This window comes from Bidens hawaiensis, unplaced genomic scaffold, assembly GCF_021521415.1.
Source record: "Bidens hawaiensis isolate Kalapana, Puna unplaced genomic scaffold, B.hawaiensis_p1.1 tig00030215_1, whole genome shotgun sequence".
Classification (NCBI taxonomy): Eukaryota; Viridiplantae; Streptophyta; class Magnoliopsida; order Asterales; family Asteraceae; genus Bidens; species Bidens hawaiensis.
In genome coordinates this window covers 140498-154850 of record NW_027495027.1, presented here as the reverse complement: position 1 = coordinate 154850, position 14353 = coordinate 140498, and the positions used below count along the sequence as shown (strand labels likewise).

General features: G+C 37.1%; 1 protein-coding gene and 1 pseudogene across 1 annotated transcript; both read left to right on the top strand.

The window, feature by feature from the left end:
- The first annotated feature begins 867 nt into the window (after positions 1 to 867).
- On the top strand, positions 868 to 1368 carry LOC143580061 (uncharacterized). Its single transcript, XM_077063196.1, has one exon. The coding sequence runs from the start codon at positions 868 to 870 to the stop codon at positions 1366 to 1368; it is 501 nt and encodes a 166-aa protein (XP_076919311.1).
- Positions 1369 to 1392: 24 nt separating this feature from the next.
- LOC143580060 (serine carboxypeptidase-like 17) lies at positions 1393 to 13989 on the top strand (annotated as a pseudogene).
- Positions 13990 to 14353: the final 364 nt, after the last annotated feature.

The window sequence follows — 14353 nt, the reverse complement described above, 5'->3', positions numbered from 1 at the left end:
CTCACGGAGTTCTGCCCGAAACACGAGATACAAAGATTGGAAGCTGAGTTTTGGGTACTTAAACAAGAAAGCGGTGATAGTGAAACTTACAACAACCGATTCCATGAGCTTAGTTTTTTAGTTCCCCATTTGGTTACTCCCCTCTCCCAAGCCATTGATAAGTACGTAGGCGGGTTACCTCTACAAATTCAAGACTCTGTATTGAGTAGCAAACCGCAAAGCCTTCGCGATGCAATCTGTCTTGCTTCTACCTTGACAGAAAACCACGTTAAGGCCAAGACTTTGACGAGGAAAAATACCCCCAAGAAATCTACCGAGAAGGCTGCAATCGAACCTGCAAAGAAGGGTAAGGCCGAATCTTCTTCCAAGCCCAATAACCATGCTAACCACTACTCCATCACCAAGAACAAACGAAAGGCCGACCATCGAAACTATGCTTTAACCCAATCCAATCCATCAACTCAAGCCTATCCCAACAAGAAACCCTATACCGGGCCTGACCCATTGTGCACCACTTGTCAACGTCATCATCCTGCTTACTCTTGATGCCGGTTGTGCACCAATTGCAACCGCTACGGTCATCTTGCTAACACTTGTCGCGAAGTTACGCGTGGACAAACCGCTCCACAACGGTTCGTTTCGCAAAACTCCCAACCTTGTACCAGACCGTTTGCTCAACCCAATGCTCCACCTAGGGCTTGCTATAATTGTAGGGACCCCAATCACCTCCGCAATGCTTGACCTCGACTTGCTTATGCTCACCAAACTCAATTTATACCCACTCCTTACTACACTACCCAAGCCTACCAAGTCCAATCCTATCAACCTCAAGTCCCTCCACTCGTTGCTTCTCAAGTTCCTCAAATCATGGCTCCCATTAAACCGGTTCAAGTTCCCACTATTCAAGCTCCACCACCGAACCAAGCCGCTCAAGCAACCCAAGATGCTCGCAGGCGTGATTTCATGCTCAATGTGAACCAAGCGCAAAACTCTAATGATGTGGTGAACGGTACGTTTCTCGTGAATAATCATTCTTCTTCGGTTTTATTTGATACGGGTGCTGATAGGAGTTTCATTACATTTGATTTTGAGTGCATACTTGCCAAGCCTCGTGTTAAGTTATCTAAGCCTTTCTCAGTAGAAGTTGCAAATGGTAGTTCGATTGTTATTGATTCTGTCATCTGTAATTGCACTCTCACCCTCAATAAACATAGATTTTCTCATGACCTCATACCGATGAAGATGGGAAGCTTTGATGTCATAGTAGGTATGGATTGGTTATCTTTACACCATACCGAAATCTTGTGCTTTGAGAAGTATATTCGAATTCCTCTCCCAAACTGTGTGGTCTTAAACGTTTATGGATAAAGACTTTTCCCGAAACTCAACACCATGTCTTGTTTTGAAGCCCAACGTTATTTACGCAAGAGATACGTGGCTTTTCTAGCCTATGTAACCGAGAAGAAATCCGAAGAGAAGAAGAAAATTTCCGATATCCCGATCGTCCGTTATTTTCCTGACGTTTTCCCCGAAGACGTTTCCGGACTTCCTCCTGCTCGACAAGTCGAGTTTCGTATCGATCTTGTACCCGGAGCAAATCCCGTTTCCAAAGCACCTTACCGTCTTGCACCCTCTGGAATGCAAGAACTTTCGAAAAAACTCCAAGAACTTTCGGACAAGGGCTTTATTTGTCCTAGTTCTTCTCCATGGGGTGCACCGATTATATTCGTAAAGAAAAAAGATGGAACTTTCCGTATGTGCATCGATTATCGTGAACTCAACAAACTCACCATCAAAAACCGTTACCCCTTTCCTCGTATCGATGACATTTTCGACCAACTTCAAGGAGCCGCTTGTTTCTCAAAAATCGATCTCCGTTCGGGTTATCATCAACTACGTGTCAATGAAGAAGATATACCCAAAACCGCATTCCGAACTCGATATAGGCATTATGAATTTTGTGCTATGCCTTTTGGACTAACCAATGCACCCGCGGTTTTTATGGATCTCATGAACCGTGTTTGCAAACCCTACTTGGATAAATTCGTAATTGTTTTTATCGATGATATTCTAATCTTTTCCAAAACCGAAACCGAGCACAAGAATCACTTACAAGTTATTCTCGATCTCTTGAGAAAAGAACAACTTTATGCCAAGTTCTCTAAGTGCGAATTTTGACAAAAGGAAGTTCAATTCTTGGGCCATGTTGTAAATGACAAAGGTATCCACGTTGATCCCGCCAAAATTAAAGCTGTCAAGAATTGGAAAACCCCGACTTCTCCCACCGAAGTTCGATCTTTCCTTGGTTTAGCGGGATATTACCGTCGTTTCATCCGAAACTTCTCTAAAATTTCTTTACCTCTCACCACCTTAACTCACAAGGGTAAGCCTTATGAGTGGGGGTCGAAGCAAGAAGAAGTCTTTCAAACCTTAAAGGACATGCTTTGAAATGCTTCTATTCTAACCCTCCCCGAGGGAAATGATGATTTCATTGTCTTTTGTGATGCTTCTAACTAAGGTCTTGGTTGTGTTCTTATGCAACGAGGCAAGGTTATTGCTTGCGCCTCGAGACAACTCAAGATCCACGAGAAGAATTATACGACTCACGATCTCGAGCATGGAGCTGTTATATTCGCCCTAAAAATGTGGAGACACTATCTCTATGGTACGAAATGTGTCGTTTACACCGACCATAAGAGTCTTCAGCACATATTTGATCAAAAAGAGCTCAACATGAGACAACGACGATGGGCCGAGTTACTTAGTGACTATGATTGTGAGATTCACTACCATCCCGGTAAAGCGAATGTCGTGGCCGACGCCCTTAGTCGAAAGGAACATGTTAAATCCGTGTTGCTTAATTGCGTGATTAATCAACCCGATCTTCTTTCTCGCATCTATGAAGCTCAGCACGTCTCCGTCACCGAGGGTAACATGTATGACGAGATGTCGTGTGGTGCCGAACTTCAACTTGAAACCAAACGAAATGGCTTGCTTTATTTCATCAACCGCTTATGGATTCCCGATCGTGACGATCTTCGCACCTTTATCTTGGATGAAGCGCACAAGTCAAGATACTCTGTTCATCCCGGTGCGGATAAAATGTATGCCGACCTTCGTTCCATCTATTGGTGGCCCGGAATGAAGAAGGATATTGCGGTATATATATCCAAGTGTCTCACGTGTTCTAAGGTTAAAGTCGAGCATCAAAAACCTTTCGGTTTACTCGAGCAACCTCCGATTCCCGTTTGGAAGTGGGATGACATTACTATGGATTTCATCACCAAGCTTCCGACAACCCGTGACCAACATGATAGTATTTGGGTAATCATCGATCGATTAACCAAATCGGCTCATTTCATTCCTATTCGAGAGAAAAATTCGGTCGAGCAACTTGCTAAGATTTATGTCAAGAACATCGTTTGTCGTCATGGAGTACCTTTGACTATCATATCTGATCAGAAAGAACATCGTTTATGTCAACAATTTTTGTTATTATTTCAATTAATTGTTGTAGTTACCGCATCCGCATTGAATTGTAATTTAATATTAGGTATACATTGAAAACTTGTGTTTGCTCATCAACCGTTGTGTTGAAAAAATACATTTTTACGCATGTTGTAGGCACCTATATTAGATGAACAAAGTTGAAGCAAGTAGATAATACCGTTGGGATATCAATGAATATTATCTAGAAATTTATTTGTTATTTTTTATTTTGATAATGTTTATTTAAATTTTGTGATGTACTTTGGTTATTTTTAAATTTAATAATTAGTTATTGTCACTATATCATTGTTAGTGTCTTAGTGAGCTACTGTGCAATCAGTTGCACCCCGGCATTTCTGCCGTAGGTTAGGGTGTGACATTAGAAATAACAAGCTTTGAACACGGTTAAACAAGACGAAACCCAAACAAATTTGACTTTCTTCAGTTCGGTCAACACGAAACATAAACCAACTTACTCGGCCCATAAATATCTTCATAAGCGGCCCAAATCTTCGGTCGTTCGCCGGAAAACGATAACATTCCGACAACTCATCATCGTCATCAGTGGTCACCGGAAAACCGTTCCGTCATAGCCACCACCGTCGTACACCGACACCAGAATGGAAGCAACCACCGCCTCCCTCACCGTCACCATCAGCAGCCCCACCTCCTCCAACGCTCACTCACCGCCACCAAACCATCCACTCTCTTCAACAAACATCATCTCTCAACTCCTCCTGGACATTACCTTGGTTCATCACCCAAACCCTAGCCGCGATTTACGAATAAGTGTTATCAGATCTTGTATTCAGAGACTTGTTTTTCTCTCACATGTGTACGTGTACGAAGATCAAAGAAAAAAAAGCATCCATATCTTAAAAAAGTTTCATCTGGATCTTAAAATCTGCTATTTTTTTTTCAACATACAACATTAAACAAAACTAGATTTGCTTATTTGCAACCCTTAGACAGCTATGAATCCGGATAACGAACCCGAGACGAACTTCAAGCACGCTTACTTTCCCAAATCTTCAAACTTTATTTCCAAACACCAAACTTTATTTCCAAAAACTTCAACGGAATTAACGTCTCGATTCGGGTAATAGCGGAAATAGAACCCGAATATCAAGAACAAAGTTGAATCATAAGATTCGACCCGCTCTGATACCAATTGTAGGTCCCAAACACGGGTGGATCTAACAACTATTCTTGGATCAACCAAGCCCGGTGCTAGCGGAATATCACACCGAATCACCTTTGGTCTCGGATCTTGATGTTTATTTTCGGTTAAGGGAAGTGAGAGTGAGAGAGAACAAGAGAAGTAGAAGTTAGAGAATTTTGCAAAAGGATCCTTTCTTCTCATGGCATGCTCTCTATTTATAGGAGAGCATGCATGAGAAGATTTATATTCATCATGTGCCCAATGGGCTTGTTTACAATGGCCTTGGGCCCAAATACATACAAAATGGTCTAACAAGCCCAACAACATATAAACCAATACAAAAGACTAAATAAACAAAACGGGACCTAACACCACTAACAAAAAATCCCGAAAATTCATGAGTGACTATGCTGGCTCAATTATTGTTTGGTCTTAGTGTAAGGCCCAACCCAAAAATTAAAATTTTATTACATTTGGTAATGTGTTAGCTTGTAAGTTAGGTTAGTCTATATAAACCGAGTTATGGTTAGTTATTATACATCATGAAGTTGATTCAACCGAGTTAGGGTTCATCAAGAGTCAAACCGAGTTAGGTTTGAGAGTTGTAATCAATTTTTTGAGTTATATTTTCTTATTAATATAAACGAGAATTATTCATTTAGTTGTTTAGTTCGTGTTTGATTATCGATTCGGGGCTTGAAACTATTGGTACCATAAACATAATGACTATTGGTGCCATAAACATAATATCTACAAGTGTTTATACTAGTATAAACAACAATATGTTGGTTTTCACTACCCATAAGATAATAGATTAAGAGCGGTTAAAATCGGTCTACATGCGTTAGAACGTCCGTGGCCTTCTTTATCTCTCAAAATTGGAGCTTTGAGACTTCCTCTACCCACATCTTTATGTGCCCGTAGCACTTCCATCGACACTTACTCACATAAGCCTGAAGAAGTTTATCCCACCTTACGACACTTCAGGTGAAACCCGGTCCCTTTTTCCAACTAGCTGGAATTGATCACAATGGGTTTGAAACTTACATCATTAAATGATTTAATTCGGTCTCGTTTTTTCTTCAAATCTAGCCCCATTTTTAGCCGATGAACAACCCTAACTATTATTAAATTATCTATTGCAGGTCCGCTAAGTATAAAATTTGATAATTCAACATGGGAGAAGCTTGCATTGGAGTTGAATCCCCATTCATGGGCAAAGGTTAATATTTTCTATATGATTTGTGTGTTGTAATACTATTTTTAATATTACTCTTGTTACATAAAGCAATAACGCTAAATCTATTATTATTTAATACATACAAAGCGAACAAAAAGATAAGTTTACAAACTTATCTTTTACAATTTGATTTTTAAACGGTAATAATTTATTTCATACGTTATTTTTTTCTTAAATTACACCATATGATAAAAATTTTATACTCTTTAATTTGAGTATGAACTTGTTATAGTTTTTATTTTAATTAATTAACATGTTACGTAATTACAATTATTTGTGTTCCCTACCGCATCGCCCGGACATCCGACTAGTGTGTGTGTTTAGTGTATATATTTTACAATGACTAATAGTTCTAAAATTTTGTAGACGGCAAGTGTAATATTTGTTGATCTTCCTGCTGGTACGGGGTTTTCATATGCTACAAAAAACGAGGGGTCAAAGAGTAGTGATTCTATTTTAGCTCAACATAGTTATCAATTTTTAGTTAAGGTAAGATAGATTTATATTCCCCTACAGTAGTATACATACAGGGCCAGCTTAACAATTTTAAAGGCCTAATAAAAGTTAGGTCTTATTTGTGGAGACCTAAAGCCCTAATAATCCTTGAGCCGGCCATGCCACGAGTATATAGTTTGATTTGTGTCTTGTTAATAATCTAAATAACTATTATAATAATATAAACTTGGATTTGTGTTTACTTATAAACGAGGGTTATAATAATATAAATTTTAATTTTTGTTTGATTAATTAACGGTTATAATAATATTTAAATGCAGTGGCTTGAGGAGCACCCAAGATTCCTCAATAATCCTTTGTATGTAACTGGTATTTTATATATGGGCCTACTCATACCAGTTGTTACTTTAGAGGTATACAAAGGTAACTATCTTCTTAGTTAAGTGTCTGACGTCCTACTTCTTCCATCTTATAAAATTATATATTTTATTATGTAAGACAAATGAAACAAATAAATAAATAAAATACATTAAACGAAACAATATATGGTGTTGGAATTAATCGTTAAATTTTAATAGTCTAAGGGGTTCGTTTGAAAGTTTATTAGAATTATTATTAAGTTAGTAGTAATAATAGTTTGAGTCTAAGTTTAATTGTTTTTGAATAAGGTTGGATAAGCATATGTTATGCTTATCTATAGTATCTAGTATTTGAGTTTGTTTAGGATAGGATTAAAGTTCTAGTATTTAAATATGTTATTTGGCTCTTGTTTTTTTATCATTGAATAATAAATATTTCTTTCTTTTGTGTTATGCAATTCCTATTCAAGAGCACAAGTTCGTATATTCTTTTGTTCTACACAAATCATATTGTTAGTTTTTGGTGCTATCAAGTTTTGTTCAAGACCAATTAATTCCATTAATTTGTATCAGAGCCATAAAGCTCTAGGACCTGCATAGAAGTGATTCAACACAGCTTCAATACTTGATCAATCGACCCGATCCTTTCCGCCAAGGATAAAAAACGGAAGAACCGGTGTAGGTTGTTTTTTTTTTTGGCAAAAGTTATCCTATCGGATTTGCGGGTAGACGGACGGAAGAAGATTCGTCAAAGCGGTGTGCTTTGAATCCGGTCGCGTCTAGCAAGAGAAGAAGAAAACAGTAGAAGCGGGCGAGCTTGTTTTTTCTTCGATCGGTGGTCAAGAACGGGGTTGTTTTGGTGACCCGGGAAAAGGAAAATCGATAAGTGATCAAGTGAGATTGAAGTTGTGAAGAAGAGGAGATAGCAATGGTAAAAGATGGTAGTTCTATGACATATCAATGCCCAGTTTGACTCCTACAAATTACCCGGTGTGGGCTGTCAAAGTTAAGACGATTATGGATGCGTATGGAATACTGGAGGTGGTCGAACCAAGGGCATTAGGGGATGCGGTGGATCAACAGAAATCAAAGCAAGCACTTGCTTTCTTGTTTCAAACCATACCCGAAGATATGGTATTACAAATGGCGGATTACGCTGATGCAAAACAAGTATGGGATGGATTGAAAACAAGATATTTAGGAGTGGATCGGGTGAGAACGGCTAGACTAGCAACACTGAGTAGGGAACTCGAAGGATTACGCATGAAGGAGGGCGAGTCAGTTGATAATTTTGCAACTAAACTTACCGGGTTAGCTTCGAAGGCGAGGGAGATTTGATTGAAGAAAAAGAATTGGTGAGAAGGCTACTTGATTCAATGCCTAAATCTTTTCTTCAGATTGTAGCCTCAATTGAACAATGTTTCGAGGTGGATTCGATGCTCTTTGATGAAGCCGTTGGAAGATTGAAGGCATACGAGGAGTGTATCGAAGGATCTAATGAAGGAGAAGACGTTCATGGGGGCTTGTTGTTTGCTTAGAAAGAGAATGAGAAAAGGCACGCGTGTGAACATTGTGGTTGCGGAAGTTCAAGTCGGGGTGATCTCGGACGAGGCCAAGGAAAGGGCCGGGGTTCCGGGAAGGGTCGAGATGGTGAACAGTTCCGACGTGATAAGAGCCACGTTAAATGTTTCAAGTGCAATGAGTTTGGTCACTTTGCGAACGAATGTCTAGGGAAGGAAAAAGAAGATGAGCAAGCGAATTTGAGTAAAGAAGATGATGGTGATCCAGCTCTTTGGTGAAGACTAGTATGAAATTTAACGATTAAGGCATTGATTGTTGAAATTAATCGTTAAATTTTAATAGTTTAAGGGGTTGGTTTGAAAGTTTATTAGAATTATTATTAAGTTAGTAGTAATAATAGTTTGAGTCTAAGTTTTATTGTTTTTGAATAAGGTTGGATAAACATATGTTATGCTTATCTATAGTATCTAGTATTTGAGTTTGTTTAGGATAGGATTAAAGTTCTTGTATTTAAATAGGTTATTTGGCTCATGTTTTTTTTATCATTGAATAATAAATATTTCTTTCTTTTGTGTTCTGCAATTCCTATTCAAGAGCACAAGTTCGTATCTTCTTTTGTTCTACACAAATCATGTTAGTTTTTGGTGCTATCAAGTTTTGTTCAAGACCAATTAATTCCATTATATAGAAGGGTTAGGATAATGAGAGAGATGTTGGCGCGACTAAAAGGCTTGTAACGCATTGATACAAGGTTGTTAAACCTTTCCAAGTGATGAGGGTTTAAGCCCAAATGGTGTGATAGGTTTAGGGTGTGCGTGAGTTTGTCGTACCCAAATGGCGTGGGTGATAGGAGAGAGGGAAAAGAAAGAGAGAAAGAGTTATTTGTTTAAAGGTTCTCTCTTGCTATCAAAAGCAACTATAAAATAACTTTAGTCGTAAAATGGATGGAATATCCTTATATTTAAATGAAATTTTTAACAGAGTTAGCAAGATGTTGAAAAGGGTTAAAATTTTGGAACCACATGCCATGGCACATTAAGAATTTGGATTAACACTCAAGTAATATTCAAAGCTCGTGCAAAATAACGAACTTAACTTTATCCAAAGTTAAAGAACGATAGTGGAGCTTCAAAGGTTGCCTCAGTCAGGATTGTTTCAACCTCTTTTTATAGATGCGACTAGAAATAAATGCTTTTATGGTTGTTGCTAGTGTTTGAGTCGACAAAGATGTGAAATGTATGCACGGGCTAGAAGTACTTTGTCAACGCTCAATCTATATGTATTACGACTTCTAACAGAAGATTTCTCGATGGTGATTTCTCCTTTTTCTTTCTACTCACAACATCAACCGGGGATGGGGAGTAAATCATGATATAGTTAAATGTTCAAAATTGGATCATACTTAAATGTTGCTATTAATTATGATCAATCATACGTTGCTCCACAGAATACAACGGAATCAATTTTTGTTCTCTCTTTTTTACAATATGTACACATTGAGCTGTTTTATTCTTTAATGTCATATGATATACAACTAACAACATTATACGCAAGACAAAGATGGAACTTAAAAAAATCATCTTTATTTAATTCGTTTCTTTAATTTTGTAGGCAATGAACGTGGAGATCAACCTCAACTGAATATTAGAGTAATCCTCTAACCGTACAAACCTTATAACAACATTGTAAACTTAGTTAATTAATACAAATAAATTTATATCACAATATAGAACACCAAATTAACTCGTAGTTTCCAGGGATGCTTGATTGTTAGTCCTCTGACTGATAAATTCAGTGATTTCAATTCAAGATTTGAGTTTGCTCACAGAGCTGCACTTATATCCGATGATATCTACGAGGTAACTAAGAAAATGATGTTTAATATATCTTGATAAGTATAAAAATTTATCTTGATTTCAATTCAAGATTTTCTTCTTTCTTTGTATTCATGTGATTTTCCAGTCAGCAAAAAAAACTTGTGATGGCAACTATGTATACATAGATCCTGAAAACACCGAATGTTCAAGTAGTCTTCAACGGGTTGATGAGGTACACACAGATCATTTTGATAAGCTTCTTATTTAATTATAAGCTTTATTTGACCCGTATTATCTAATCTGAATTCCCAATTTCAGTGCACGAGCAGAATCAATGCACAGAATATATTAAACCCGTGCTGTGATGACACCGATCCAGATCCAACTTGTCGGATAATTTTCCTTTCTCAAAATTTATAAATAGGTTTGTTTTTGAACCGAGCCGAACCAAAGTGAATGCAGCTCAATTGAGAAATATCAAAGAAAAATGAATTTAATTATTTTGTTTTTAAGGGCACTGACTTTACATACTTGGATTATTTTGGAAATGATAAAGAAGTTCAAAAAGCTCTACATGTTCGGGAGGTATGTTGTTACACGATTACTTTATATACAACTTATGACAATACCTAAGGGTATGTTTGGTTAGAGGTAATGGAATGAGAGAAGGAATGGAATAGATCAGGGAAGGAAATTGATCATTACCGTTACTTGTCTTGTTTGGTTAACCTATGAAAATGAAATGAATTATTACATTATTTATGTTGTTTGGTATCCACACAAAATATACCAAAATTAAAAAATTGCAATGGCTACGGTAGTGGTAGCTCCGGCGACGACAATTGTGGTGGAGATAGCGACTGTGGTAGTGGTGGTCGTCAAGAGGCAGGGGCGGTGGTTGTGGTGGCGGTGGTGGTGGTGGTGGGGGTGGTGGGGGTGGCGGTTGTAGCATTGGTGGTCAAGTGGTGATGGCAATGGTAGGGTGGCGGCAAAGGTGGTGGTGGTTAAGCAGCGATAGTGGTGGTGGCGGGGTTTGTTTGGCGGCGGAGGTGACAATATTTGTGGTGGTTACGGCGACGATGTTGGTGGCGGTGGTAGCTTTGGTGGTGGTGGCGGCGGCGACGGTGGTGGTTGCGACGACGACGGTAACAGTCAGGTGGCGACGAGGATTGTAGTTGTGGTGGTGGTGGTTGTTAGGTGGGGTTGCTGATAAAATATGATGAAAGAGGAATGAAATAAAAAGGGGGTGGGGGGGGGAGAATGGTTTTGATGGAATGGTATTACATGTGTAATTGGAGATTCCATTCTATTGAGCAACCAAATACCACTTTTTTTTATTCTCACGCAATGAATCATTCCATTCACCTGTCATTTCTGCATATCAATCGCTACCTTAAACTTCCTAGATTTGCATTTCCTATATAGTTTTCTCACTCATTAAATTAACATTTATTTTATACAAATTTTATGCATATCACCCAAGTATCTGAAAGTACTCCACATTATATTCAAAATAACTTAACATAAACAAACAAACAAACAAACATACCCGGTAAGAAATCCCGTCAATAGCAAAGCAATTTGCGGGGTTTAGGGAAGATGTAGGCAAACCGTACCCTTATCCCAAAAAATAGAGAGCCTGCTTCTAAATTGACCCCCAACTCCAAAACCATATGTATGAAACCGAAAAAAAAACACAAGTTCAACGCTAGACCTTTAGGCAGCACCAAAGGTTGGATAAATACAATAAATACCTGGGTAATATTAAAAATAATATTAACAATAGTCATAAATAATAAGTAGATAAATAAGAATAGTGATAGTAGTAACTAGTAAGAAAATATAGAATAGTAATTTAGAATTAAAGTATTACAATAATATATCATTTAACCTTTAAATAAGGTAAGTAAAAGCCTCTAAGACGCATTTCTAACAAAAAATCTTATACTCCTAAAAGTTCTTAATCTTAATTCTACGTCTCTAAAAACTCATATCCTCAACCATGTCCTTAAAGAGATACAAGTACCAAATCACGTCTAATCCTATCATTCCAATTCAATTTGGGTTGATCTTTGCTCCTCCTCCCCTCTATAGTAACTTAACATAGTAATCATAATAAACATAATTATATGATCAGCAGTAATAGTAATCAATAAATAAATAAAAATAGTAATAGTAAAATTCTAGCAAACAAAACAAATATATGTAAACGAATGTAACTGGACGGATGCGAACAAACATTGCCGAATGTTAACAAACACTTTACCAAACGTTTACAAACATAATTGAACAAGCACGGCCTCTGTTCATGCTTGTTTGTTAAGCTTACCAAACAATTTTTTTTGTTTTTGTTCGATCATTTATATACCAAACGAATATAGAAAGAAATTCCCTATCTTTGAATAGGTTTAACTCAAATTTTTTCCCATTGCTTTTGCAGGGAACAATCGAAAAGTTTGAGAAAAGCAATGAGAGAATCCATTACGAGTTAAAGAAGAAGGGCGACGAATTTTACTCGACATTTTCAGCAGTATCGTATACCATAAAATGCTTACTTCAAGAAACTGTCAAGTTTTGATCCTTAGGTATTATATTAGTACTTTTAATATAATTTTAAGAGTGCCATTTCGTCACGAAAAAAAATCCGCGTGCAACGTTTTTCGCGATGCTGTTACAAAAACCACACATACACCTTATAGTGTCCATAAACTATTTTGGCAAATAAGATTTACTTGCAGACCAAAATATATGAAATCAAAAGAAACGTTAATACAAGTTAAACGGTGTGAAGTGCAGGCTTGTTAATTCAACATTATTAATTTATTATGATTTCGGTACTAAGAACCTCTATGGCTTTGGTACCGTGGAGTTTTAAAAGTACACCGCCCTATGGGGTCAAGGGTTGATCGACTTCTTTTGGGATACAAGTGGCAACCCCATGACTTGAATTGTATCAGATCGGCATGGGTGGTTAAAAGTTACATGAAAAATGATATTTGAAAGTTTCTGGAAATAAGTAGCAAGTCGTTACCGGTCGTAGCAACCTGGTTACTGAAGTTCAATGGTAAACTAACAATTAGTAGGAACTTTGTCTATCTATAGCAAAGGAGTGTAGCATTTTGTAATTCGGTAGGATATTAGAACTTCAGTAGCAACATGTTTTCTACCTAATAGAGTTCTTGATATCGATGTAACTGCAACAGTTACACCCTAAGTACCATAAAGTTTTATCAAATGTTGCGACGTTTCACCCCAAAACATTGTAACAGTTGGATACCTATATAAAGGAATCATCTGGCCGGTCTAATTTCTTCGATCGATTGCAACTCGAATTTCACAGAAAAACTTGTCGTTCTTTAGATAATCAGTTTCTATCTTATCCTACTAATTGGGTTCGTTATACTACAATTTAAAAATGAATCCTTACATGTTAACTTTCTCCAAAAATTTTAATTGACAGCGGTGATCATGATTTCATTTTCCCATACGTTGGGGCAGAACAATGGATAACATCTCTCGGTCTTCCAATTGAAAGCCCATGGAACCCATGGTTTGTAAACAATCAAGTTGCCGGGTGAGTTCTAATTTCTGCGTTTAACTCAAATTGTAAGTATGATTTTAATTCCATTCAATGAGAGTGTTTCTATATCTTCTTTAACAGATATAAGATGAAATATGCAAAGAATGCTTACTCGCTAACGTACGCAACTGTTAAAGTATTTGAATTTCATTTGATAATGTCGACCAAAACACACATGAAATATTACAAAATATTTCTATATAAATAATTTTTGTATATATTTTTTCTTACCATGTGCAACTTTTGTGTATATGAAGGGTGCAGGCCATTCAATTGCTTTATACAAGCCTGAAGAAGTTTGGGTTAGTTTGGACAGATGGCTTGCATCTCATTCTTATTTATCGACGAACTTTATACAAGCCTGAGAACCATATATTTTTTACATGTAAAACTTACGATAAGGTCCGTACATGATATCACGGACGATAGGATATAGCGGAATAAAAAAATTGTTTTCATATTAAATATAGTGATAATATGTTGTTAGAGCTTATGTTATTTGGTTTGATTATGCTTCATTTATTTTTTCGTCTTTCTCTCTCTTGAAATGGTGAAAAGCTTTTTCCACATCTCTTTTATCACTGTTTTTTAGTTTTATGTATTTGTTAAAACCTGGTCACTCAAAAGAAAAAAAAAATAAAAAAAAAAAATAAGACTTCAAGTGTAACATTCCAAATTCTTAATTGTATAAATTTTTGTAGGTCCCGAAACAGGATCCGACAACGAACG

What these genes read in the sequence shown, in the direction of transcription:
- LOC143580061 (XM_077063196.1), top strand. Translation starts at nt 868, where the DNA reads ATGGCTCCCATTAAACCGGTTCAAGTTCCCACTATTCAAGCTCCACCA.